This window comes from Panthera onca, chromosome B1 (genome assembly GCF_046562875.1).
Source record: "Panthera onca isolate mPanOnc1 chromosome B1, mPanOnc1 haplotype 2, whole genome shotgun sequence".
NCBI lineage: Eukaryota > Metazoa > Chordata > Mammalia > Carnivora > Felidae > Panthera > Panthera onca.
This window is the reverse complement of record NC_138342.1, coordinates 5,344,372-5,370,802: the sequence shown is the minus strand read 5'-3', so window position 1 is coordinate 5,370,802 and position 26,431 is coordinate 5,344,372. Positions and strand designations below refer to the sequence as shown.

At 54.3% G+C, this 26,431-nt stretch overlaps 1 protein-coding gene across 4 annotated transcripts in view; it reads left to right on the top strand.

Moving 5' to 3' along the window:
• Positions 1-26,431, top strand: part of EVC (EvC ciliary complex subunit 1) — a 74,424-nt gene that overhangs the window by 14,061 nt on the left and 33,932 nt on the right. For all 4 annotated transcript variants that reach the window (XM_078446270.2, XM_078446269.2, XM_078446268.2 and 1 more), the window contains 8 exons: positions 1,106-1,338; positions 2,623-2,707; positions 8,584-8,682; positions 11,559-11,696; positions 14,499-14,657; positions 19,288-19,504; positions 21,975-22,123; positions 24,398-24,496. In XM_078446270.2, coding sequence (XP_078302396.2) covers positions 1,106-1,338; positions 2,623-2,707; positions 8,584-8,682; positions 11,559-11,696; positions 14,499-14,657; positions 19,288-19,504; positions 21,975-22,123; positions 24,398-24,496 — 1,179 coding nt within the window. The remainder of the gene's footprint in view (positions 1-1,105; positions 1,339-2,622; positions 2,708-8,583; positions 8,683-11,558; positions 11,697-14,498; positions 14,658-19,287; positions 19,505-21,974; positions 22,124-24,397; positions 24,497-26,431) is intronic.

Genomic DNA, 26,431 nt, shown 5'->3' with positions numbered 1-26,431 from the left:
GAAATGATTTCACTGTGCCGAACACAGACTTTCCCAGATTAGAACTTTTCTGCAGTACTGGGACTGCTCCCAGAGACGCTCATTGGGAACTGCCTCCTTCACTTAGCTATCTGGTGGGTGGGTGTTGGGGCAAAACTCCCGGACCAGGGGCATTTATTCATCGTCGACACCCTTTGCCAGGCAGGCTCCTGCTGGGCGCTGGGGATTATCCAGTGGTTGGGACAGCATCGTCCTCACCCTGGAGGCCCTCACCGTCTGGGCAGAGATTGTAGGACGGTGTGCCGTAACCGGCATGGGCTGGGCCGGGCTACCAGGGATGGAAGGCTCTGGATCTGTGTCTGGAGGGAGGGATGCCTCCGCCCAGCAGACAGTGAGTGAGGGCTGTTGCGGGCAAGGGGACCAGAATCTGGAAAGACCCAGAAGTATGGAATGACGAGGGAGGTTTGGAGCTGGCAGCCGGCTCCGTACTACTTGGGCAGGAACATTCTGGAACAGTGGAGCAAGCTGGACAGAGGTGGTGGCTGACATTTGTTGAGCCCTCCAGCTGTGCCAGGCACTAGGCTGTGACCTCATGTGGCCATGGCAGCGTGTGGGTCTTGAGTCCCTTGGTAAGGAGTTTTGGGCCTATCTAAGGGCAGTGGGGAGCCACCTCGAAGGCCTGGGGTCAGGAGGTGATGCCCAGGTCAGTGTAGGTGGGGAAGAGCCAGGTGGTCAGCAGGTCAGTGGACAGAGCAGAGCCGGGGGTCTGGGACAGAGGCAGAAGCAGTGGGGGCGGGGGGCAGGGAGCAGGTGGAGGTCAGAGTTGGCGGCCAGGTCTGGGGTGTAGGTGGGCCACTGGTGAGCGGACCCAGGCTCATGGCTAAGGGGTAGGGGCCTAGTGCAGAGGGGCTGGCCTCCTGGGGACAAGAGCTATGACCCTGGTCCCTGGGGGGTGGATGTGGGCGTGACCCTGGGGCACGGGGCTCTACCTGTTTACTCTTCCCCTCCCAGTGTGTCCCCAGCCTGGCCCTCTTGGGACTGCTGTCATATATCTCTGGCGGAATTACTGAAGAAAAGTCACGATAGGTCATGCGGACTGAGCGAGCTTTCTCTCCCCTGACCCCAGCCGCTGGCCGACGGTTCCTCCAACCCGTCTCTGCACGAAAACTTAAAGCAGGCCATCTTGCCGAACCAGCCGGTGGAGGCTTCCCCCTCCAGCAGCCTGGGGAGCCTGAGCCAGGCCGAGAAGGAGGACTGTAGCTCCTCGTCTAGCATCCACTCGACGGCCAGTGACGACAGGTTCCTCAGCCGCACCTTCGTCCGGGTGAACAGCTTCCCCGAGGTGCTGATCTGCGAGAGGTAAGGCGGGGGAAGGGATGGAGAAACAGACCCGTGGACCATATCACTGTCAGTGGAGAAAATGGAAGCCCAGAGAGGTTAAGCAACTCAGCCACGGACACACAACCACCCAGTGTCTGAGCTGGAGCTCACCATGTGGTGTTGGCCAACGTGGGGGTTATGGAATCCAGCCTGAGCCCCGAGGAGAGACATTAGGGGCGTCGTTGAATCATCGACGTGCCCTGGGCGTTGCATAACAGCAGCTAGCTCTGATCAGGTGCCTTCTGTGTACTGGGCAGAGTACTGAGCACTTTGCAGGGATTAATTGTCTCACGAGTGCGACCGGGTCTGTTTTATTCACTGCTGTGTCCCTACTGCCCCGTAGGAGCCTGGGACAGGTTCAGTGATGGATGAATAAAAGTTAATCAATCAATGAATTAATTCCTCTTAACACTATGTGGTAGCTGCTATCACTGCCCTCGTTTTACAAAGAATGAAGGGACACAGAAAGGCTGAGTAACATGCCGGAGGTCACACAGCAGGTGAGTGGTACGGCTGGGTTTGACCTTATCTTCAAAGCCTGCGCTGTAAATCACCAAGCTGCTCAGCCCGTGGGAGAGGCTGAAGACAGAGGCAACAGCGTTGTGCTTTGGTCCTCAGACTTCTCTGCTCTTTAAGTTCGGTGACGTCCAAGGGGCCCTGCCCCCGTGAGATGAACCGGGCCCAACCTCAGCTCAGGGCTGTGGAAGGAGGGGGCCCAGACCCTGAGCTCTGTGCCGACCTTGACAGTGGTTGGGAAGGGGTGTTGAGGAGCTTTGGGAACTTATTGGGCTCGTCACAGTTTAGGTGGGAATGGGGCTGCTCAGAGTGCGTGTGCCCACCCCGGACAAACGATCAACTCTGCCCGGCCACTGACCTGCCCTGTGACCCTGTGACGGCTAATTGACTTCCTAAGTCTGTTTCCCCATCTGTAAAATGGGCATGAGAATGTCTGCCTGCAGGGGCGGAAGGGAGAGGGCTTGTGATGCAGACATTACGATGCCGGAATGGGGTGTGCTTCTTCTCCCGCCTCCGTCTCTTGCTGCCTTCTGCCCGTCACGTCGCAGACAGCTGCTCCCTTCCGGTCACAAGTGATGGACGAATCACTTGGGCGGCTGTTGGGAACCTCTGCGCGCTGCAGAATTTAAAATCTGGGCTCGGGATGCACCGAGGCTTGTAGTGAGCAGGGATGTGCTCCCTCCCTGTCACCCCCCTCCCCACCTCAAGTACTCTCAAAGGCCTTCCGTTTCTCTTTGGACTTTTCAGTGTGGACCTTGACTTGTGTATCTATAACCTTCACTTAAAGGATCTGCTGCATCTGGACACGGCGCTGAGGCGGGAGAAGCACCTGGTAGGTGGCCGGCCAAGTTTCTCGCCCTTTCCCGGGTCGTGAACACAGGCCCTCCATGGGCACCGAGTCCTGTGTGCCCTCAGGGACTGGGTCCTAGTGACAGTGGAGCCTCTATGACAGGAAGGCACAGGGCGTTAGGCTTCTGACAATAAAATAGAGAAGCAATTTGTGCCTGTTCATGGGGCACAGGCTGTACTTGACCCAGAGCTGTGGGGTGGGGTGGAAAGATGAGACCCTCCTCCCAGGGCACACTTCCTGATGGAGACGGGGGTAAAAGGCATTGAAAAGAGCACAGCATTTTGATATGTGGTTTTTGCTTTTTAAAAAAAAATTTTTTTTAAACGTTTATTTATTTTTGAGACAGAGACAGAGCGTGAGCGGGGGAGGGGCAGAGAGCGAGGGAGACACAGAATCTGAAGCACGTTCCAGGTTCTGAGCTGTCAGCACAGAGCTCGATGCGGGGCTCGAACTCACAAACCACGAGAACATGACCTGAGCCAAAGTCGGATACTTAACGGACTGAGCCACCCAGGCGCCCAGATTTTTCCTTTTAATGTTCATTTGAGAGAGCGTGCGCGCACAAGCGAAGGAGGGGTAGAGTGAAAGGGGCCATAGGATCCGGATGTGGGGCTCGAACTCCCGAACCGGGAGATCATGACCTGAGCCGAAGTCAGATGCGTAACTGACTGAGCCGCCCAGGCGCCCCAAGAGCACAGCATTTTTAAAGGAGTGATAATAGCGAAGATAATATTGTATTCACGAGCACTAACTTTGTTGATTGCTTACTATGTATTGGGCCCTGGGTGTGTTACACAGGCAGTTAGCTCTGAACTTCACCACAACCAGGAGAGGTGGGTGCCATCGTTATTCCACGTTACAGATGAGGAAACTGAGGCACAGAGAGAAGGACTCACCCCGAGTCGTAAAGCCTGAAGTTGGAGCTGAGATGGGCAGTCAGGCACCTTGTTGTAGGCGTGCGTTCTCCGAGCGGATGAGGGCGCCATCAGAACCACAGAGGGCAGCGGACCAAGACTCATCTCTGCCAGATGCCCCGGCCTCCCAGTGAATCAGCACTGGATCCAGGCTGGGGGTGGTGGGGGGGGGGGGGGGGCCAGAGGGATGCGTCCCACTGTGGCTGCAGAACGGCAGGGCCGGCCAGGCATCGGGGCCAGGGGGCTTACAAAGAGGAATGATTTCTCCCAAATTATTGACTGAAGGATGAGATCTACAGAGGGGAGGCCTGCTGCAAAGAGAAGGGGAGAGGGACCGATGGAGAGGGTGACAGAGACGTAGAAACGGAGACACAGACAGACGTGCCCGGGAGGTGCTTCGTTAGAAACTAGAAAAATAAAAACATCAAGTTGGGGATGCAGTGAAAAGAAATGCGGGCTCCGTGAGAGCAGGAAGGGCCTCGTAAACAGGGGCCAGTGATGGAAACCAGGAATCCTACCAGGACTCCAGAAATAGAGCCTCTTCTGGCAGCCCGACTGTGCCTGGAGAGCCCCGTGGCCTTGAGGCCGCAGCCCGCCTGCTTTCGCTCGGCCACATCGCGTCCCACCTGCAGGCAGGTGGCCCTGGCCATCTTCTCAAAGGCTCTGGGCTCCCTGGAGGGCTGACTGTTACTGGGCTCAGAGCCCCATCCAGCTTGCGAGTGACATGGTGCCAGGCACCTCGCCCCCAGAGCAGACAGCAGGTGCCTGTGGGGACCTGGAGGAAGCATCCACCGTCACTCATCTGCCCGCCTTATATGTGGGCAGCCTCCCCTCCCTGCCAGGCGCAGTGGACAGGGACAGGGAAAAGGACAGCCGCCACCTGCATGGAGCCCACTCTCCACGGGGACACAGCAGTAAACCACACAAATACACCATTCAGACAGTGGGTCTGAACAAACGATACAGTGCCGTGAGCATGTGTAAGGGGGGCCCGAGTGTGGGGGAGATGGCCAGGCTTCCTTGGAGGGAGACACGTAAGCTGGAACCTAGGAAAGTTCCAGAAGCACTGGATTAGGAGTCAGAGACCTGGGTTCTAGTCCACCCTCCCACACTTACGGGCTGTGTGACCTTGGGTAAGTCGCTTCCCCTCTCTGGGCCACTTTAGGAAAGGTATAAAGATAATGTTTTTCCAGCTCTTACCCCGTAGAATTTCTAGGAAGTGAAGTCGTCTCTGCGGGCAGAGCTCTGGGCTCTGCTGGGCGGTGTGACCAGCACTGTCACAGCACTGCTCGGTCAGCACTCGTACTCGGCCAGGCTAAGCTAAGCACTCTGTATGTCTGATCTCAGTGAAGCCCTTACTTCTGTTTTACCCTCACAAGGAACCTGAGACTCAGAGAGGTCGCGTCAGTTGTCCAAAATCGCAGAGCTGGTGAATGGCAGACACAGAACCCAGAAGAGGTCTGGCTGAGTGTAGGGTCTGTGTGCCCGCACATAGTAGGCGCCCCGTAGAAATGTGCACGCTGACACCGAGGCCGCCCTGGGGACTGCTCTCCACGCGTGGCCTTTCCCTCACTGCGGGGCACATCTCCGCTGGGTGCGGGACCTGCAGAAACACGGCAAGCTCTCGCAGAGACCTCGAGTTCCGTTTCTCTGGTAGAGATCCGTCACCACAGGTCAGAGTTCAGAAGTGACTCAGGCCACAGACAGATGGCGCCCCGTACGAACCCGTGGGGTCTCTGTGTTGTTACAGCTGAAACTGCGGCAACACCGTGGTTGACTACGTGCCAACGACAAAGTAAAATAAAAAAGTGGCTCAGGTGGGGGGCGCCTGGGTGGCTCAGTGGGCTCAGCGTCCGACTTCGGCTCAGGTCACGATCTCCCCGTTCATGGGTTCAACCCCCGCGTCAGGCTCTGTGCTGCCAGCTCGGAACCTGGAGCCTGCCTTGGATTCTGTGTCTCCCTTTCTCTGTCTCTGTCTCTGTCTCTGTCTGTCTGTCTGTCTCTGTCTCAAAAATAAATAAACATTAAAAAAAATTTTTTTTTTCAAGTGACTCAGGCCAGATGCAACCACCATTCAGCCCAGGAGCTTAGAGCTCCCTGGTGGCCCCTGAGGGAGAAAGTGGCACTAGGCTCACCAGGAGGTGGAGGGAAGCTGCATCTGTCAGCGTTCAAAGCAGAAGAGCAGAGATGAGGACAGATTAGGGTGTGGGGGGGGGGGGGGGAGGGGTGCCATTAGAGGGATCGTTAGGACTAGGGGATTTCTCCCGGTGCTGGAACATTCTCCGTCTTGGTTGTGGCAGTGGCCACATGAACGTGTACTTGGGGTAAAGTTGCACAGAAATACACACACACACACACACACACACACACACACACACACACACGACTGCCGGTGACAATGAGTGGAAACTGAAGTCTGCAGTAAACTGCACTTGGACCGATGTCAGTTTTGGAGTGGATACTGTACTGTGGTGATGTCACATGTCATCCAGGGGGAAGGACACCTGGGACCCTGTCCTGGTTGACACATTCCTCCGAGCCTGTAAAGTTTCCAAATTACAAAATGTTTAACTTGAAAGGAATGAGGCAAGACCGGTATACGTTACTGATTCCATCTGGGGTCAAAAGGAAAATGGGTTTGAGACCAACATCTTGAGAAAAGAACGTTACCTTATGCAGCCTCGACCTCAGTGGGTAGGAAGCCAGGACAACATTGTGTTCCTAGAGCTCGTTAGCATGGGCAAGCGTAAGGAAGGTTGGTGGAAAGTTCTGGGTTCTGTCCCTCATGGCTGTCCCTTGTGACATGAGGCCAGTTTATCCAGATTTCTCAGCCAAGAGTCCTTGTCAGTGAAGTGGGGAAGATTGTACCAACCTCCTGCATCCTGTTAAAACCAAATGAGATAATCTATATCTTAGCCTGGCACAGAACGGTGTTTAACAAACCTTAGAACGAGGGTTGCAAACTATGGCCCTTGGGCCGATCTGGCCATGCCTGTTCTTGCCCAAATTGCCCCTGGCTGCCTCGATGCTGTAACAGCAGAATCCAATATTTGCAAGAGACAGTATGGCTTACCAACCCAGAAACGCTTACTATTGGTGAAGTGGCCCTTTACAGAACAATATGTGTTACGCCCTGCACCAAAGTATCTGACCTTTGGCGACAGTACAAAAGCAATTCAGTGGAGGAGTGACAAGCTTTTCAGGAAATGATATGCAGCAAATGGGCGTCCAGAAGCGGACACAGATGGGCCTCGAGCCAGACCTCCGTGTCGTACAAAAATGAACTCCGAATGGATCATGGACATAAATGTAAAATGTAAGACATCTTGGAAAAAAAAAAAAAAAAAACAGAAGAGAAAATCTTCAGGATTTAACCCTAGCAAAGAGTTCTTTCTTAACACTGAAAATGTGACCTACACAGGGAAAACTAATAAATTGAACCTCATCAAAATTAAAAACTTTTGCTCGGCAAAAGACCCCATTAAGGAAGAAGAGAAAGAGAAACATTCACATCGCAAACCATGTATCCACAGGAAGCTCGTGCCTCAAATCTATAAAGAACACTCCGACCTCAACAGAAGTAAGCAATCCAATTAGAAAATGGGCAACAGACATGAACAGGCATTTCACCAAAAAGGAGATACAGTTGGCAAGCATACACGTACAAAAATCAGACAGAAAGGTGCCTGACGATATCAGCCATTAGGGAAATGCAAATTAAAACCATGTGAGGTAGGCACCTATCAGAATGGCTAAAATAACAAGTGATGAGAACACTAAACGCTGGTGAGGATGCGAGGAAGCTGGATCTGTCATACATTGGTGGGAATAGAAGGTGCTGCACAGGAAGACAGGCAGTTTGTCACAAAACCCAGCAGTTGCACTCTTGTGCCTTTACCCCAGAGAAACTTAACATTCACACGAAAGCCTGTACGTGGATGTTCTTACCAGCTTTATTCGTAAGAGCCCCACACTGGAAATGCCCTCAGGTCCTAAAGTAGGTGAATGGTTAAACAAATTATGGAGATAGCACCCTTGGACGTTCTGGGGTGTCCCCACTTATGGGAGGACACGTTTTGGTTTAGAGGAGGCCTCCGTCCATCAAGACAGGAGGCTGGAATGGATGATGTCATACATCCCAGGTCCAAACAACTGTCCCTCTGATTCTTCCCACAAAGAAGCAACACTCTTTGCCTTTTGTATTTTCTTGACTCACAGGGCAATGGGCAATGTGGAAGGAATGGCACACATTAAGCGCCTAATGAAGATTTCTTGAATCAAGGGGTGCCTGGGTGGCTCAGTCGGTTGGGTGTCTGACTTCGGCTCAGGTCATTATCTCACGGTCTGTGGGTTCAAGCCCCACATCGGGCTCTGACAGAGCCTGGAGCCTACTTTGTATTCTGTGTCTCCCTCTCTCTCTGCTCCACCTACACCTGCACTCTTTCTCTCTCCCTCTCAAAAATAAATAAACATTAAAAAAATTAAAATAATATGGGGTGCATGGGTGGCTAAGTCAGTTAAGCGTCCGACTCCGGCTCAGGTCATGAGCTCACGGTTTGTGAGTTCGAGCCCCGCATCGGGCTCTGCGCTGACAGCTCAGAGCCTGGAGCCTGCTTCAGATTCTGTGTCTCCCTCTCACTCTCTGCCCCTCCCCTGCTCTCGCTCTGTCTCTCAAAAATGAATAAAAAAGCATTTACAAAATTAAAAAAAAAATTTTAAAAAGACAACAAAAGAAGTAGAGCATATTTTTTAGAAGCTTCATGAAAATGCTATCGTCGTGATTTATAATCTGAGATAGTTTTCTATAGTAAAAATATGTACATGTGAAGAGATATATAGAGATTGAGATGGGGAGAGGGGCTGGGAGCAGGTGAAGGAAAGGAGGGAGGAAGAGAGAGAGACCATTTTTAAACCTTTCCGTTATGTCTTCCTTCTTGGCCATAGATGTTTATTCAGATTTTAAAAATGTGCCTCCTTGATCTTCTTCCCAAAAAGAAGTCTGATGATGAATTATACCAGAGGATTCTTTCGAAACAAGAAAACGTAAGTAAGTCTTCAACCTGTATCTCAAGGTAACTTAGTGAGAGTTTATTACAATATGTAAAACACAACATTGTATGAAACTATTTTTGCTTTCACGTGTAAAAATAATTTATTTCAATATTTGCCTTTGAACAGTGCAGTCATACAAAAGTATGTGTACAAATGTAAAAATGACCATAGGTTATTATTAAAATTTGGAAAAATACTGAAAGCAGGAAAAAGAGAAGAGTGTTGGTCATACCCGCTACTCAGAGAGAACCACTGTTACCTTTAGCTTCTGCCCAAGGTTGGGTATTTTTATTTTTGGATTTTTTAATTATTTTTTTAATGTTTATTTTTGAGAGAGAGAGAGAGAGAGAGAGAGAGAGAGAGAGAGAGAGAGATGCAGAGCATGAGCAGGGGAGGGGTAGAGAGAGAGGGAGACACAGAATCCGAAGCAGGCTCCAGGTTCTGAGCTGTCAGCACAGAGCCCGCCGCGGGGCTCGAACCCACCCACCGCGAGATCATGACCTAAGCCAAAGTCTGTCGCTTCACCAACTGAGCCACTCAGGTGCCCCAAGGTGGGGTATTTTTAAATACATCATCGGTTTATTGGTTACAACGGTTTGTCCTACTTTGCGTTCCCCTCCTCTCGGTCTTTTACATGAAGTTTCCGTTGTTTTACGTGCCGCGAAATGAGCCGGGTCTCAGAGTCAGACATCCTGGTTTTCCTTCACAAACTCTCAGAATCCCAGGTTCCTCCTGTGCCATGGGATAATAATTCCCGTCCTATGGGATCATGGAAGGGATGAGAGAAAGTGCGTGACGCATGTGGCACAGTAATAGTTAGACCCTGAATACATGGTGGCTACCATCAGCCTCGTTACGACCACAACAACCGTCTTCCACTTCATCAGTAGCAGCGTCCTCACCATCGTTACCGTTTAATCCCCGCTGTCACCACCACTACCATTATCGTCATCGCCACCATCATCTCGATCGTCATAATCATTCTTATGATTATCGTCACACCATTATCGTTACCGCCACCACCACCGCCATGATACCTGGGGGACTGGGAGAGAAGGTTTCTTCCCCACTCTCCTGCATCCCATGGGGAAGGAGACACCAAGACACCCCAGGGAGGACACGGTACACCATGGTGGTCATCGTCCCCGTCCTCGGTATCACCGCTACCAGGATCGTCATCATCAGGCAACGCACACGGGGTTTTCACGCAATTTTTTGTTAACTTTATGCATTTATTTTGAGAGAGAGTGACAGCGCACAAGTGCGCGGGGAGGGGAAGAGAGAGAGGGAGCAAGAGAATCCCAAGCAGGCTCCATGCTGTCAGCACAGAGCCCGACAAGGGGCTCGATCTCACCCACCGTGACATCGTGACCTGAGCCGAAATCAAGAGTCAGACGCTTAAGCGACAGAGCCACCCAGACGCCCCCTCACACATTATTTTATTCAGTCTTCACAACAGCCCTGGGAGGAGCCGTTATTATTTGTTTACAACTGAGGAAACTGAGGCTGAGTCTAAATGACTCTCCAGTGAATAAATGACAATAATCATGGCGACACTGGGAATTGCACAAGTAATAACGAAGCTGTGTTACACGAAAACGGTAACAAGCTTTGTAGTCTGCAGACCCAGGAGCCGGTTCCAACACCAGTACCGGCACAGCAGGGTAATCACTGCAGTGGCTGCTGCTTATCGAGAGGTTGTCTGGCCAAGTGCTTCCAATGTGTACTTTTATTTAATGCTCATCATGACCCCCCCCCCCGACTTCTAGACGAGGACAAAGGTACTCAGACCGGTGGCTGCTCTTGGGAAGGAAGCAGCATCATGGGGGTGCATGCAGTTGGAGGCGCAGGTATCTGGGGTCCTCGAGGCTGAGCGTCGAGCCCAGCACGCCTCATCCTACAGGGAAGAGACTCCAGACGAAATACCCCAACTCCCCGAACATCAGGCTCTCCCTCTGGCAGGAGCCAGCGTCTCTCTCTGGTAGTGACAAGGGCCCGAAATCACGCACAGCTTCACCACGGACGCGCAGAAGCAGTTTTCAGCAACATCTTTTTTCCGAATGAAGCTGGAGCCACCCCGGCGCAGATTCCAGTTCTCTCGACATGGTCCTGGAGGAGACGGGGCTCCTCTCGCGCCCCACGGCGGGGCCTGAAGGACCCGGTACAGAGGAGGCTCCTGCTCCAGTTCTGAGTTGATTAAGAGACAGAGTCAAGGAGACAGGTACAGAGAGGTCAGCTTCACAGGGCAGCTTGGAGGACGTGGCTTAGCTGAGCAGCAGAGTCATAAACTCAGGACCTGCCTCGTCTGGGGCGAAGCTGGCCACCTCTGGCCTGCCCAGCCCACCCTGGGCCAAGGCCACACCACAGCAATGGCCTCCCCTGAATGGTCCATGCCAAAGAGGAAGAGGCTGGACAAGTTATGGGTGCACACTTCCTGCTGTTGAACCCACCAATCGCATTGCTTCATGCCTCCCCTAGGGTGTAGAGAGTATTCCTTCCCCACGGAAACCAGAGGAGTGGGGAAGAAAGATTCCCCCTCCAACCCCCAGATGTGATGGTATTTTCCAGGACTTTAAGGAGTGAAACACATTATTTCATCATTTTTAAAAAATACATTCTATTGGGGGGGCGGTTGTGGAATGAGGAGTATAGAAGAAAAGAATCTAGTATTCTTGAGGCTCTATGTTTAATGAGAAAAGTAGATTTCTGTCATCAAACCTTAAGTAGGACAATGCCTAGGGAAGTTATGGTTAAGAAATATTTTATGATAATATGGTGAAAGATAAAAGCATTTCTTTTGTAGAATTTAAGATATATTAGATTTTTTACTTGCTTTTTTTTTGCTTTTTTTTCCCTATTTTTCCCAGGACTTGGAGGAATTAGAAAAGAGACTTCAGGTCAAACTATCAAACACGGAAATGTTGGGGACTGGTGATTCTGAATACATCACTCTGGCAGATGTGGAAAAGAAGGAGCGAGAATACTCTGAGCAGCTAATAGATAATGTATGCGATGGATTAGTTTTTTCCTGTGTAAAAACCTTGCTTTCTGGGACAGTTAAATTGGCGAGATTAAAGAGATGGCTTCTAGAAGCATGCTTCATACTTGAATTCCCTGTTGCGCTCTGCCCAGAGCCAGGGATCCAGTTTCGGAAGTTATGTGATAGAGAAGGTATTATTAAGGGGCCAAGGTTCCTTGGGAATTCCAATGAATTCCCCTTGTTTAAATTTTAGATTGATCTTTTGATCATTCTCAGCAAAGATTGCTCTAACCCTCTATGTCATACCACCCCGTGGATTAGAACAGATGTGAGCGGCTAACTTCTCCAGCCCGAGGCGTCACTCATGAAAGCTGGGTTTAAATTCTAGCCAGGGTGGCTTCTCTCAAATATCCCTTTTCTTGCTTCTCAGTTCCATTGCCCCCGTTCCTACGTTAGGTATTAAACAAACATTTTTTGGCACCCAGGACTGTGCTGCACACTGGGGATGCAGAATGAACTTAGACCTGGCCTTGCCAGACAGATGCACAGGCTGGTCTGGCGGGGGAGCCGACAGGTGAGGAGAATGCAGACTTTAGAGCTCACGAGCGTTGCGATAGGTGAAAACAGCGGAAGGCTGGGGTGCCGCGGAGAGAGAAGTTCGTTGTACCCTAGGGTTAGGAAAGTCTTTATAGAAGAAGAGACCCGTCGAGAGGCTTTCTGGGAGACGTGTGGGTGGATGCTGGCCAGGGGATGCTGGCAGAGAAGGGAGCCGGGGGGCGGGGGGGGGGGAGGGCGAGGTGCAGGCAGAGCAAGATAAAGCCAGAGATCTGGCCCGAGGGTTTTCATCTTGTGCCAGGGAGGTGGGTGTCACTGGAGTTTGGCAGCCGATGTGGCTGGGTCCATTTCTGTCTCAGAAGGACCACTCAGGCTGCTGTGTGGGGGAGAGGTATGAGCTCTGGGGCTAGGGAGGTAGGAATTTCGTGGAAGGCAAATGCAAGTAGGAGCAGAGGGGTAAGAAAAAGTGGGAGAGCTGACAGGACGGCAGATAAGGAAGTTTGGGGGAGAAGCGGGTGTAGAGGATCCGCGCGGTGGAAATAAGGACCCCAGAACGAGAGCCAAGTCGGGAGGGGAGCTGGTGAGTCCCGGCTTGACATCTCGAGGTGGAGATGCCGAAGGATGGAGAGAGTCCGCTACGCTCGGCTCGGATGACACGGGGAGCGAGGATGTTCGTGGCATGAGATGGCAGAGGGAGGGCGCTCAGCCTGGATTCCGGGGTCCTCAGGCTCCCGAAGCAAAGGGACCTGTGTGTCCATGTCTGCGTATTTCAGACAGATGATTCATAGTTTGCCCAAGATGCCCTGAAGTACGGCGACCTCCAGCATTGGAGACGCCCGGCCAGGGTGTCTGTACAGTGGGTAGGGGAGGCAGCCTGGTGCCCAGTCTTGGATCCTGCCGGCATTTAAGGAGGAGGAGTCAAGGAGAACTGAGACGAGAAGGCAGAGTATGGACTCTGAGGGGCCAGGAGAAAATCACGTCCCGGAAATCAAGGGAATCAAGAGTTTCTAAGAACAGAGGGGCACCCCGGCTCCCTGGGGCTGGAGGGGAAGTGCCAAAGCCGGCTGGACATCCATCTCTGTTTGGGGGTGTGTGGGGTGTCATGGATGACAGTCGCGTTCCCTTAGAGCCGTCGGGAAGGACGGCATCTGGCGGCAGGGACAGGTGGGAGGCTGGAGGTTTGATGGATGGGCTGCCAGCCGACTGGGGCAAACAGCGGGTTACTGAGTACACGAGGCGCCAGGGCACCCAGGTGAGCGCTAGCCTCTCGGCCGTGCCCAGCCCCTGGGAGGGGGCTGCTCAGAGTGACTCAGTGTTTCAGGTTGCGTTTATCTCCACCCTTCGCCATTGCAACAAGGTCAGGGTGGGCTTCTGGTGCCACCATGCCCGGTGTGGCCAGAGGTGCCCAGACGAATTCAGCGTCCGAGAGGCAGAGCCACGGGGAAGGAAACCACTCCTTGAGGAGTTGGGTGGACCTTCACCAACTCTGCCCCTGCCTCCCGTCAGCTCCGTGATCAGCGACCTAACTTTCTGAGCCTGTCCCTGCCTCCAGCCAATACGCACTCCACCTGGAAATAAAACGCGTGAAGCACAGAGCCTGGCATCTACCTGCGTGCGGTAAAGGGAAGTTGTCCTGACTGCCGGTGTCACGGCTCTCACAGCTCTGGGCGGCTGGATGAGCCCCGATACTCTGAGACCCTCCGTGATTCCCACCTCTCCTCCTGAGGAGATGCAGGGGGGCGGGGGGGGGGGGGCGGAGGAAAAAGATTTCAAAGCAGAATTTTTTCACGGTCGGCATCGTCTCTGCCAGATTTGCTCTTTTGTACTTTGAGGGCAATAACTAAAATGTAAGCAGCCATTCGTGCTTTTATTTCCAGAACACATTTAATCCTTTTCAGAGATCTGGAAGCTTCCAGGAGCACACTGTCGAATTTCACGCACTCCCCAGGCAGCAATCATGGCCTGTTTAAGAGTCTTTAAGCTGTTTACGCCGGGTGATCTCGTTGTGCCTGCCTTCCTTATCAGCAGAGCACTGGTGTTTGCTGAAAAGCCACCTCGAAACTGACGGGCACCTACAATACTCCGAGGAGGAACCTCTCTATAGAACTCGATTATTGCCAAGATAAGCTCGCTCGGAATTGCAGAATTGTTTAGAATCTCAGTTTGTGATAAGGAATGAATTGTAATTCTCAAGCAGGAGCCATCTAGCTTTATAGCTTTCTTAAATAAGTTTTCTACACCCACCTTCTTGCTTCTCATTCTCATTTCACAGATGGAAGCTTTCTGGAAACAGATGGAAAATATCCAGCACTTTCTTATGGACCAATTTAAGTGTTCCAGCTCCAAAGCCCGACAGCTCATGGTGACTCTCACGGAAAGAATGATTGCAGCCGAAGGGTTATTGCATGACTCTCAGGATTTGCAGGCTCTGGTATGCTGGAGGGGCCGGGGAGGGAACATGAAGATACTCACTCTAGAGAAGGAGAATCCAGAAGTTTGATGCCCCGTAGAGATCAAGTTAAAGAGCTTTAAGTTGTAGATGGGGATATAGAGCCCAGAGAAAAGCAGTGAATCCATCCATCCATCCATCCATCCATCCATCCATCCATCCTTCCTTCCTTCCATCCATCCATCCATTCATCCATCCATCCATCCATCCATCTATCCATCTATCCCATTTGTCCATCCATCCATCCGTCTGTCTATCCATCCGTCCATCTGTCCATCCGTCCATCCATCCATCCATCCATCTGTCCGTCTGTCCATCCATCCATCCATCTGTCCGTCTGTCCATCCATCTATCCATCTATCCCATTTGTCTGTCCGTCCGTCCATCTATCCATCCATCCATCCATCCATCCATCCATCCATCTGTCCATCCATCCATCTGTCTATCCATCTATCCCATTTGTCTGTCCATCCATCCATCCGTCCATCCATCCATCCATCCATATATCCACTCACCCATTCCTCAAGTGGAGATGCTGACCATCTTTGTGTTACTGCCGAATAGAGCACTGGTTCTCAATCCTGGCTGCACACTGAAGTTATCTGGGGAGCTTTAGAAAGGACTGATGCTTGGGTCCCAGATGGGTCCCCATCCCAGAGATTCTGACCTAATCAGTCTGGAGTGTTTAGAGCTTCAGGGGAGCATAGTGGGTAGTCATTGTTGACTCCCACTTGTGTGGACAGAACTTCATTTGCTTTCCTGATGGCTCTGAATCACCTGAAGAACTTTCAGAGAATGCCCATGTCTGGACCTCATGCCCAGAGATCCAACCTGATTGGTCTAAAGTGAAGACCCTGGTATTGGCTGGTTTTAAGACTCCCTGAACAATTCTGATACATAGTTGGAGATATAACCCACTGGTATCTGACTTTGAACCTAGTGTGCAGCCACTTGAAGCTGTGTGGTATTGAACCAATTACTTGACCCTCCTGAACTTCAATTACTCTATTTATGAAAGAGTAGTCCTAGGAGTTTCTGCACACAGGGCCCCAGGAAGTGCTCTGTGACCCGTAACACCCTAGTCACTGTGGGGTTTCCCAGTGGTGGTTTTGGCCTTGCCCTGCACACTATGTACCCATTTCCCCCTTCCTCTGACCTCGGAAACTCATGCCCATGCACCCACCCAGGTCACACCCAGCTCAGAATCCTGTAGCAGCCACCCAGTCCTTGGCTCAGAGACCCAGCAGCTTAGACCTACGGAGCAGGCCCTGCGCCTTTCCCACAACCACTCGGCTTCAGAGTGTGGCCCACAGACCAGTGGCATCCGTAGCCCCCAAGAGCCTGTTAGAAATGCAGCACCTCCCCACCCGAATCAGGATGTGCATTTTCACAAACGCCCGCGGTGCAGCAGCTGTCTGAGAACATAGCATCATGTCCACATACGATCTCCTTTCCCTCCTCGGTGCTGCTGGAAGGTAGGCCCGGCAGATACTCGGGACGAGCAGAGCGGGAGCCAGCTCAGCGACCCGCCTAGGATCCGCGTGCTGTCGGTTGACATCGCTAAGCCTGGGCAACAAGCTTCCAGCTTTGCCGTCCAAACCCTTGTGAATTAGATTTTAATTTGATAAGGCTGCTGATACTAATGCTGATCAAAAGAGAAAGACTTTTTTTCCTTCTTTTTTTTCTTTTTGTTCAGTTATCATTCTGCCAACAGGATATTGACGGCAGAAAAAAAAATGTATCCTTAGCTGACTCCGGCCCAAGTATTAGCCAGTAACTTCCAAATAGGAAGAAGGGAAGGCACTATCCAGGCTATCAATGTGTCCTTCTCTTAGCCAACATTTGATGGGCACCTCCTTGCGGGCCTCCTTCTCTTACAGAAACAGTGTTACAGACTGGAGCTGGAGACCTGAGCTCACACCACAGCCTTGCTGCTTGTTAGCTGTATGTATGACCTGGGGCAGGTTACTTAACCTCTCTGTGACTCAGTTTCCTCCTCTGTAAAGTGGGGAGTCAGAATAGCACCTGCTCTGAGAATGTTAGAGAGTGGATAATACGTAAGGCCTTTAGAACAGATCCTAGCACACAGGAAATGCTCAGTGTGTGTTAGCAATTAGACCCCTGCGGGCCACATGCCCGCAGGCAAAGGCCTATAAAATGTTTCTACAGGAGAGCGAGGCTCTGCCTGCATCACAGGTATCAAAAAACAGAACAACAACAACAGCAAAAATCCCCCAAATAGTAGCTTCTTTATGTTGCTGATAAACTCCCTAAGGATATAAGTTCTTGGGTCGGTGTCTGAGCATTTTGGCCTGGGCCGCTGGATCTATAATGTTCACATGGCATCATGAGTGTCAGACTGGTAGGGTCCTGGGAAGGACCCCAGAGGTCACCAGAATCAATCTCCTGGGATGTTTGACCAAAAAAGCTGTGCTGAGATCGGGGCACCTGGATGGCTCAGTCGATGAAGTGTCCGACTTCGGCTCAGGTCACGATCCTGAGGTTTGTGGGTTCGAGCCCCGCGTCGGGCTCTGTGCTGACAGCTCAGAGCCTGGAGCCTGCTTCAGAGTCTGTGTCTCCCTCTCTCTCTGCCCCTCCCTCGCTCTCTCAAAAATAAATAAACATTAAAAAAATTTATAAATAAGCCGTGCCAAGAGCAATGTGGGGGCTTGTAGATAATTATGCCGGCAGCTTGCATTCATGAGCACTTACTATGTTCTGGCTGCTATTTTAAATACTTTACATGTTTTACTTAATCCTCACAGCAGCTCCATAAGTTTCGTGTCCCAGGAGGACCCTGTGCCCATAGTCTGCTGCTCTGAGAGGCTGAGTCAAGTTCTAGCCGAGGCACCTGTCGAGTTCCCTGCTACACTCTCGGAGCAAAGGGGACCGCTCGCCTCCCATCTGACGCCCCTCTGCCCGTGCTCGCCTCTTTCCACTGCTGTCTTTCTTTGAATATACATCCGGAGGTTGTGCTGTCACTATTGAGCGGCAAGGGCTCACCTTGCTACCTCAGAGGTGGCAGCTGCGGTGGCTGGGGGCACTGCTTCCTAGTGTCGCCCTGTCTGGGTCCTTGCAGAACAGAGCCCTCCCGCCAGGCACACGGCCGCCCAGGACTTATCCTCTTGCGCCCCCTAGTGGTCATGGGCCTGCCGGCTGCTGGCTGGTGCCTCTATACTAGGAGGAGAGGAAGGTTCAAAGCCACTGTTCTTGGGCTAGTTACGTGGCCTTCCGGAATAAACCTCAGCATTCTTGTCTGTAACTGGGGGATCCTTATCCTTGCCCTGTTCTCACGTTGCCAGAACACAGACCCGGTCTTCAAGGGCTCTCAGTCCGGCCTGGGACTGTCCCTTGTGATTAGCTCCTTAAAGACAGAAGCACGGAGGAGGGGCCCGGTGGGGGTGGGGAAGATCAGGGAGGGCACCACACAGCCCAGCCAGTAAGGGTGAGTAGGACTAGCAGGCAGAGGAGAGGGGGTACGGAGTGTGCAAAGGCCCGGCAGAGCTGAGAGCCAGGCACGCAGGGCAGCCCGGTGCAGGGAGGTGTGTGGACGAGGCTCGAGACAGAAGCCAGGCCTGGTCCTTGGGGACCAGGGGCACCATGCCCTGGGATCAGACTTGGTTTGAAGGCAGTGACTGGAGGGTTCAGGCCAGAGGACATCTCTGTGTGTGCATCTCAGAAAGACCCTGTCTGCCACACAGGTGCAGAGCACAGGGGGACGGCTGGAGGCTAGGACAGCAGGACACGAGTGACCGGGGCCTGAACTGGCTGTGACTGGAGCCAGCGGGAAGGAGATGGAGAGGGGGTCTGAGGAGGCAGGATTGCAGGCGTGGAGGAGGAGAAGGGAGCAGACGCTGACTCGGGGCTCTGCCGGGGCCCCGCCCGGGTGGGAAAGGCGTCCTTCCCCCGGGATCTGGGGCCTCCTAGGCACAGCAGCACCTCCCCCCTGGTTCCATGGGCCTCACACTCATTCCGTCAGGTGAGCAGCTACCCTCTGAAGCTTCCGGATCCACAGTTTCCGCCTGGCTCTGGTCACTTCCTGCCCTGGGGAAGTGTCTTTTCCACGAGTCCTGTCCTAAGTGATGACATTGCGGTAGGGCGGGGCCGGGCCCATTCTAAAGTCTGACCTCGAGGGAGCCGCTCATAAAGTCAGTCTTACCTTCCAAGGACTCTTCAATCCCCGCGTCTCAGGCTCTCTGAGGCTCAGAAGCCGAGGATTCCTGTAACCTTTATTATTCCTTCGCCTTATTTTTCTAGGGCTGCGGAGGCCAGAGGCCCAGCTGACTGGGGAGGGGTGGGGGGACGTAAGGAAGGTGGATGTTCCTCTTGGGCCATGGGCACGGATTGAATCCCTTCCCGGAAGAGCAGCCCCGGAGGAGGGCTCTCTGTGTACTAAGTGCTTTCTGTATATACCACCCCGTGTCGGCCTCTCCACACCCCCATAAGGGGTGATTTTGTCCGCATCCAAGGGGCAGACACGGGAGGCTCAGAAGGACAGCCCGGTGGTCCGGCCTCCGCTCCCAGGGAGGTATGGGCACCAGGGTGGACGCAGCCCGTGGCCATCAGCAGACCTGTGCCACAAGGCGCTGACCCAGGGCGTTTCCCTTCCCAGGACGCCCTGGAGAGAACAATGGGGCGGGTGCACATGGCAAAGACGATCGAGTCCCTGAAGCTGCAAATCCAGGAGGAGACCAGATGCCGACTGGCTGCCCTGTCCCGCAGCCTGGAGCTGCTGACCGTCGAGGGGAGGCTGTCCGGGCGACAGAAGGAGGAGCTGCTCGCACAGCAGCACAAGGCCTTCTGGGGAGAGGCGGAGCGCTTCGGCAGGGGTGAGTGAGCGGTGGCCTGGTCCGGGGCGCAGCCCTCCCGCGCCTGGGAGGGGGTGGTGCGGGGTGGCCCGGGCCTGGGAGTGTCAGGAGACGTGGAGCAGCGCCCGGGAGACCAGCACAGCCTGCGATGGCCTTTCTGCCCCTGGAACCACATCTCGTAACTTCTCTGAGGCTTGCTTGCCTTCCCCATAAGGTAGCATTCCATACAGGCCGCCCCTGGGGTCGGGGATTGCCCGCTGCGTCTACTCCCCAGTGATCCGGGCTGACGGAGGCCCCAGGGTCCTGCAGGAGAAGCGCCTGGACTATGCAGAGCGCAGAGGGGGGTGGAAATGCCCAGAAAGGACACATGCCACTCAGCTGCAGCCTGCAGCCCTACGCAAGGCACAGGGCCCTGCTTAGCAGGGCAGGTGCGAGCGGGCAGTGGCTGAGCGTGTGGGGCAGGAGAGGGAACCTGATGTGGCTAAGGTGGGCCCTTGGAGGTGCGCAGGTTAAGGTTCAAGGCACTGAGGGCATCGGAGACCCAGTCCAGGTCACATCAGTAGAAAAAAGGAAGCCACGTCTTTTACCTGTGGGGCACACGCTGCCCGCACCCGCTTTCCCGGGCCCTTGGCAGAAGAGCTCACGGGCGGCTCTGTGATGGCCTTTGCCTGGGGCCGTGATAGTGGCCGGGCAGAGGCTGGGGCCTCTCTGCCCTCAGGGTGTCTGCCGGACACGGGGCCCGTGTGCTTAACAGTTTCCCCAGCGGATTCCAACAGCCACACGGGTGTGGACACTGTCGGACCAGGGGGTGTCCAGGTATCTTGGTCACCTCGGGCCACCGTAACAAGATGGCACAGACCAGAGGACTCACACGGCAGACATTCCTTCCCTCCCAGTTGTGGGGACCCTGAGGTCCAAGATCAGAGCTCCAGCCGCTCCTGAGAGACCGTGCCCTGCTCGCAGATGTCCACCTTCTCCCCGGGTCCCCACATGGCAGAGAATGAGCTTTCCTGCACCTGTTCCTCTTCTCATTAAGGCCCTGGCCCTATGGGATTAAGACCCCAGCCTCATGAACTCGTTTCAACTTAAGTGCCTCTGTCTAGGCCCCATCTCCAAATGCAGTCACGTGGCGGGCAGGGCTTTAGTGTATCAATTTGGGGGGACGCAGTTCCGTCCATAGCATTGGGTTTCATCGCAGCCAGGGACCTGGTCCTCTGTCTGCAGTGGTTCATGTCCCCTCCACCAAGCCTGCCCGCTGCCCTGGGGAGAGGGGGCCAGAGGGCAGGCACTCAGTGCTGGGACCTCAGGACTCCAACCAGGCCGTTCCACGAGGTCTTTGTGTCACTCGGTGTCGTGGCTTCTGTGACCACGTGGAAGCCTTCCATTGGCTGGCTGGAGCTCTGGACTGTGTAGAATGAGCACATCTGGCCTTGGGGGTCATCACACACAATGGCCTGGGCTTTACCAGCGGAAAGAGGCCCCAGCAGCAGAGAGTGGCAGGGACAGGACACACAGCCCCCAGTGATCAGGCTCTGTTGAACTTGGACAAGACAGGGGAGGCAAAGAGATAGTCAGGGGGAGATTCTCAGACAAAACCCAAGGAAGTGTGCTTGTGTCTCAAGTGTGGAAGGTGTGTGTGTGTGTGTGTGTGTGTGTGTGTGTGTGTGTGTGTGTGAAATGCTGAAGCAAACATCTCCAAGGACTGCAGACCCCTGGTAGCCTGGCCCCCATGGACTTTTCCAGCCTCAACACTCAACATTGCCCCCATTTGGGGAGAAGGATCTGGCTGCCTTCTCTGTCTCCTCTCCCGGGATCCTTCTCTGGGGTCCCACACTGCCTGTCATGCCTCATCCTTCCCACCCCACCACCCCGTCCCTCATCCACATGGCACTGATTCTCCCTAACCCTTGTCTCAACCTCTCAGGACCAGGAGCAGACTGGGAGCAGGGCTGGGTCCTGCTCCTGGGATGGCCCCAGAGCCCGGGGCTGTGCCACACTGCCTGGCTGAGTGACCGGGGGCGGGGTGGAGGGTGGTTTTAGACCCCGGCCTCTCTCCCTCCTGTAATCTCCCCCATCAAGCAGAGGCCCTGCCCTTGGGCTCATCCTCCTGGTTTATGACTCAACTACAGTCTGAGATGTCACTGTCTCCCAGCAGACCCCGTCTCTTCTATCCTGCCCTACCACCTGTCCCTCCCTGCGTCACCCCCACCTCCCTCATTTTGCCCCAGGAAAATGCCTCTTCTTCGTCAGGTTGGCCGGCTGCCCTGCATGACAGCTAAGTGAAGCCTCGTGTGGTGTCCTGAGCACTGGGCCCGAGGGGAAGTGAGGGTCCCTCAAATAATGTGGAACCAGGAGCTCCTAACATTGGCCTTTTGGAAGCACACGTGCCTGAAAGATCAAACCGTGTGGCTCGTCCTTGGTGCCGGCAGGAGATAGGAAGGTCTTGCCGGGAGAGTCACCTGCCATGTCCCGTGGCTTATTTCCATTTCAGAGTTTGTGCAGCGAGGCAAAGACCTGATTAAAGCGTCGCTGGTCCACCAGGCAGAGGGGACGGCAAAGCTGAAGCTGGCTCAAGAAGAGGAGCAGAGGGGCTTCCTGGCCGAGGCACAGCTGACCTCCGACCCGGCCGAGTTCCTCCAGGTAAACCTGCTCCTGACTCCCCACCATGTCCACGGGCACGGCCGTCCCGGGAACGGCCACGCAGGTTGAGTGCTGGGGCTTGGTCCTCATGACCAAGCCAGGAAAGCCAGACGCTTTGACATCTGCCAGGCACGAGGTCAGCTTCTCGCCTCCACGTGTCAGCCCGGTGACCTTAGCACGTCCAGGGGCCCCGGGGACCGTGCCTGTGAGGCTGAGTCGGCAGGACCAGGGAGGTGGCCACGCTAGAAAATGCCCTTGTCCTGACGAGGAAGGGGACGAGGAGACTCGCCGACAAGAGACAAGAGGTCACTGTCCTTGAGGGCAAGGAAGTGAGCTGTCCCTGGCATAGGCTGAAACAACCCCGGCTCAGGTTCTCAGAGGGAAGAAGACCCTGCCTTTGCCCCTGTGTTTCCCCGCTAATGGGCGGGGCCGGGGTCTGCTTGTCCTTCCTGCACGGTGGTCAGGCCGTTGGGCACGGGGGCTGCCTGGAAATGGGTTGGAACACCGACTCTGCTGCTAGGGGGCCAAGTGACCTTGGACGCATCGCTCACCCCCCAGCCCTCAGCTTCCTCATCTGCACACTGGGAGTAATGGCACCTACCTCGTGGGTTGTCAGGGTCCAGCGAGACTGCTTGTCTGGTCCCTTCTGCTCTGCATTGGCCTGTGGTGGACCTCATCTCGGTGTTGCCAGGGGGATCGAGGGACGGTGACCCACATGGTCACAGGCATGCACCGCCCCCCCCCCAGGGGCACCTTGAGGGCAGCGGCAGCTCCCCAGTGAGGAGCCGGGAGAGGAGACCCTCGAGAACAGAGGAGAGGCCCTGAGGTCCCTTTAAGGTCCAGCTGCCCCCTTCCTCAAGGAGCCTCCTCCCAGGTCCCTTCCAGGCAGTAAAGTGGGGCAGGAGCTGTTTCTGTCCTCGGGAAGATGTATCAGAACTAAGAGTGAGAGAGGCTGTGGTGCCTGGGTGGCTCAGTCGGTTAAGCGTCCGACTTCGGCTCAGGTCATGATCTCACGGTGTGTGGGTTCGAGCCCTGCGTCGGGCTCTGTGCCGACAGCTCGGAGCCTGGAGCCTGCTTCGGATTCTGTGTCTGCCTCTCTCTCTGACCCTCCCCCGTTCATGCTCTGTCTCAAAAATATATCAACATTAAAAAAATTTTAAAAGAGTGAGAGAGGCTATGATTGTACTGGCCCCTCCGCCAACATCGCATGGCACAGGCTGCCCAGGACCTCAGCCCAGGCCAGGCACACGTTGGTGCTCAGGAGACATGGGTGTGGGAAGAACAGGTTGGACGAGTGTGTAAAAGGATAGATGAATACACAAGTGAATGAGAAAAAGGATAAATACGTGAATAAAGGAGTGAATGAACGGATGAATGAATGAATGCAACTCTCACCCAGACCCAGTGTCCTTTTTTTTTCTGGTCCCTGCCCCTCCCTCTCAGCCCAGCTCCCGCTCCGCGCCCCCACCAGGGCCGGACGGATTCGTACCGCCTGGTCCCAGCTGCAGCGGCTCCTAGAACCCCAGTAGCGTGGGTTCCCCGTCTTCCAGGGAAACTTCCTTGTCCTTAAAGACTCAGCGTACACGAGGAGTTTTCCCCTGTGGACCCTCCCTGAGAGGAATCTTCCCCTCTGTCGCTATGACCTGCCATGCCTCCCTGATCGTGTCTGGGACCCCCTGATGCACCCCTGTGTCTGCTCCCTGCCCTTCTCTGGGCTCCTCAGGGCGGGGCCCAGCCACGTGGTCAGGGTGGACCTGGCTGGTCACTGACCACACTGACCTCTCATGGCCTGTCTGGACTGGCCCTGCCAGGCGGTGGGCTCCACTGGGTGGTCTCCCAGAGCCTGGGTGGTGGTCCCCAGCAGTTTAGTCACAGAATGATGTCTGGGTGGCTTGTGGCCAGGCGACCAAATTTGCAAACTGCAGCCACGTACTATCCCTGTGCCTCTGGTTTCACGTATATACATTTTTTGAAGTTTGTTTATTTATTTGGGGTGGGGCAGGGGAGGGGAAGAGAGAGAGGGAGAGAGAGAATCCCAAGCAGGCTCCGTGCCGACAACAGAGAGCCCGATGTGGGGCTCGAACTCACGGATCTTGAGATCATGACCTGAGCCGAAGTCAGACGCTTAACTGACTGAGCCCCCCAGGTGCCCCTCCTTGTATATAAATCAGGGATGGACATCCTTCAGATCTGAGAGGCAGGGGTCCTTTTTTCTAGAAAAAAAAAAATCAGCATTGTCTCATGGGATTGATTCAGCCCCTGTTTTACTCACAGGCTTTTCACGAAGTCCTGGAGAGACAGAGGTTGACCCAGAGTTACCTGGAGGAACAGGAGGACGTCAGGACCACCGAGGCCATGGCTGTGCTCTGCCAGGTATGTGGCATCACGGAGGGACCTTCAGAGAACCCTCAGGATCTGCGTGTGCGTGGGAATCTCACATCCTCCAGCCCGGGGCCCCAGAGATGCAGGTTTGGGTCCAGCCCCGGCCCTCTGGCTGAGCACACGCCCGCCATGGGTCCCTGCCCACCTCATATACCAGAAAACCTTCTGTTTTCTGCGGAGCTCAGGGCTCTTTCCTCCAAGTGTCCCTAGAGGCAACGGCCTTTGGAAGTGAGTTCACCCAGGATGGAAAGTAGGCTGGCTTTTGTGGGCGTCGTCAAGGTAGAGCCGTGACGAGGAGGGAGCACGAGGCCTGGCTTGGAGTGCCGGCACCACCCCCCCCCCCTTTCTCACTGGACAACCTCATGCAGTTCCGGAGGAGCGGGGCAGGGGGATCCCCGCTTGCCTGGAAGGCTGGCTTTGGGAGAACAGGCGTGCGCACGCGCCCTCCAGAGTGACAGGGGCTCCAGGGGATATGGTGATCACTGAGACACAGAGCGCCTGCCTCGGGTACACACCCTGAGCTGCTGGAAAGGCAGAAATGCAGACGTGTCATCGCAAAGGAAGTTGACAAGTGCCATCGTGATGGGTAGCGCGTGAAGGGTCGACGCCAGACCCAAAGTGCCTGGGTCGGCATCCTGGCTCTTCCCCTTCCTCACTGTGTGGCCTCCAGACTTCCCTGGGCCTCTCTGGTTCCCTGTTTCCCCACCTGGGCTATGGGGACAATGACAGCCCTTCTTCTTGGGAGTGGCGTGAACACCGAATACGCAGGGGGTTGGGGGGGGGCCCTGAGGCAGCCGCGGGCATCTGGGACACACCCCCTCGGGGCTGGCTCCCCTTGTAACATCCCGCTTTCGGGTACAGGGAGGGGGCATGAGGGATGCCCTGGGGTTCAGGCCAGGTCGAAGACAACTGTCTGTAGGAAGTGATGCCTGAGCCAAACCTTAAGGGAGGAGACAGGCCCTGTGGACGAGGAGTTGGGGGGACATCCCAGGCCCAGAAAAACGTGTGAAGGCGGGAAGTGCAAACCCTCACCGTCGTGGCAGCTATACTGGGTGAATAGGGTCTGTATGAGTCAGTTCAGCTGCCGTAACAAAGTGCCCCAGACAGGGGAGCTTAAACAGAGGATGTATATATCATCGTATGTACCGTTCTGGGGGCCAGAAGTCCAAGATCAAGGTGGGGGCGTGGTTGGGTTCTGTTGAGGACCCTCTTCCTGGTTTGCAGATGGCCGCCTTCTCGCTGTGTCCTCACTTGGCCTTTCCTCTGTGCTCGTGGCGAGAAAGAGTACTCTGGTGTCTTCCTCGTGTTAGGACATCAGCCCTGTGAGCTGAGGGCATCTCTAATAACCCCACTTAACCTGCGGTATCTCCTTGAGGGCCATCTCCAGGTGCAGTCACATTGGGGTTAGGGCTTCTGTATTTGAATTTGGGGGACACAATCCTATTCATAACGGCATCCCCCCCAAATTTCAAGTTCCCCTGGAATCTCCGAATGTGACCTTGTTTGGAAATAGGGTCTTCGAAGATGTAATTGGTTGAGATGAGACCATAGTGACTGAGAGGGGCCCTGGATCCAATGACTGGCGTCCTCATAAGAAGGGAGAAGGCCACATGAAGATGATGTCAGATCCTGAGCGAGGCAGCCACACGCCTGGAGCACCGGGGGCCACCAGAGCTGGAGGAGGTGGCAAGGACCCTCCGGTAGAGCCTTTGGAGGGAGTGCTGCCCGACACCTTGGTCTCTGCCTTCTGCCTTCACAGCCATGACAGAATCCATTTCTGTTGTTTAAAGTCACATGGTTTATGGGATTTTGCTATGGCAGCCACAGGAAACTGATACAGAAGCCGATCTTTGTTCCAGGCAAGCTACTGTCTTCAGTGCTTTCTGAGTATTTGATCACTTAATCCAAATGAGAAACCTGTGTGGT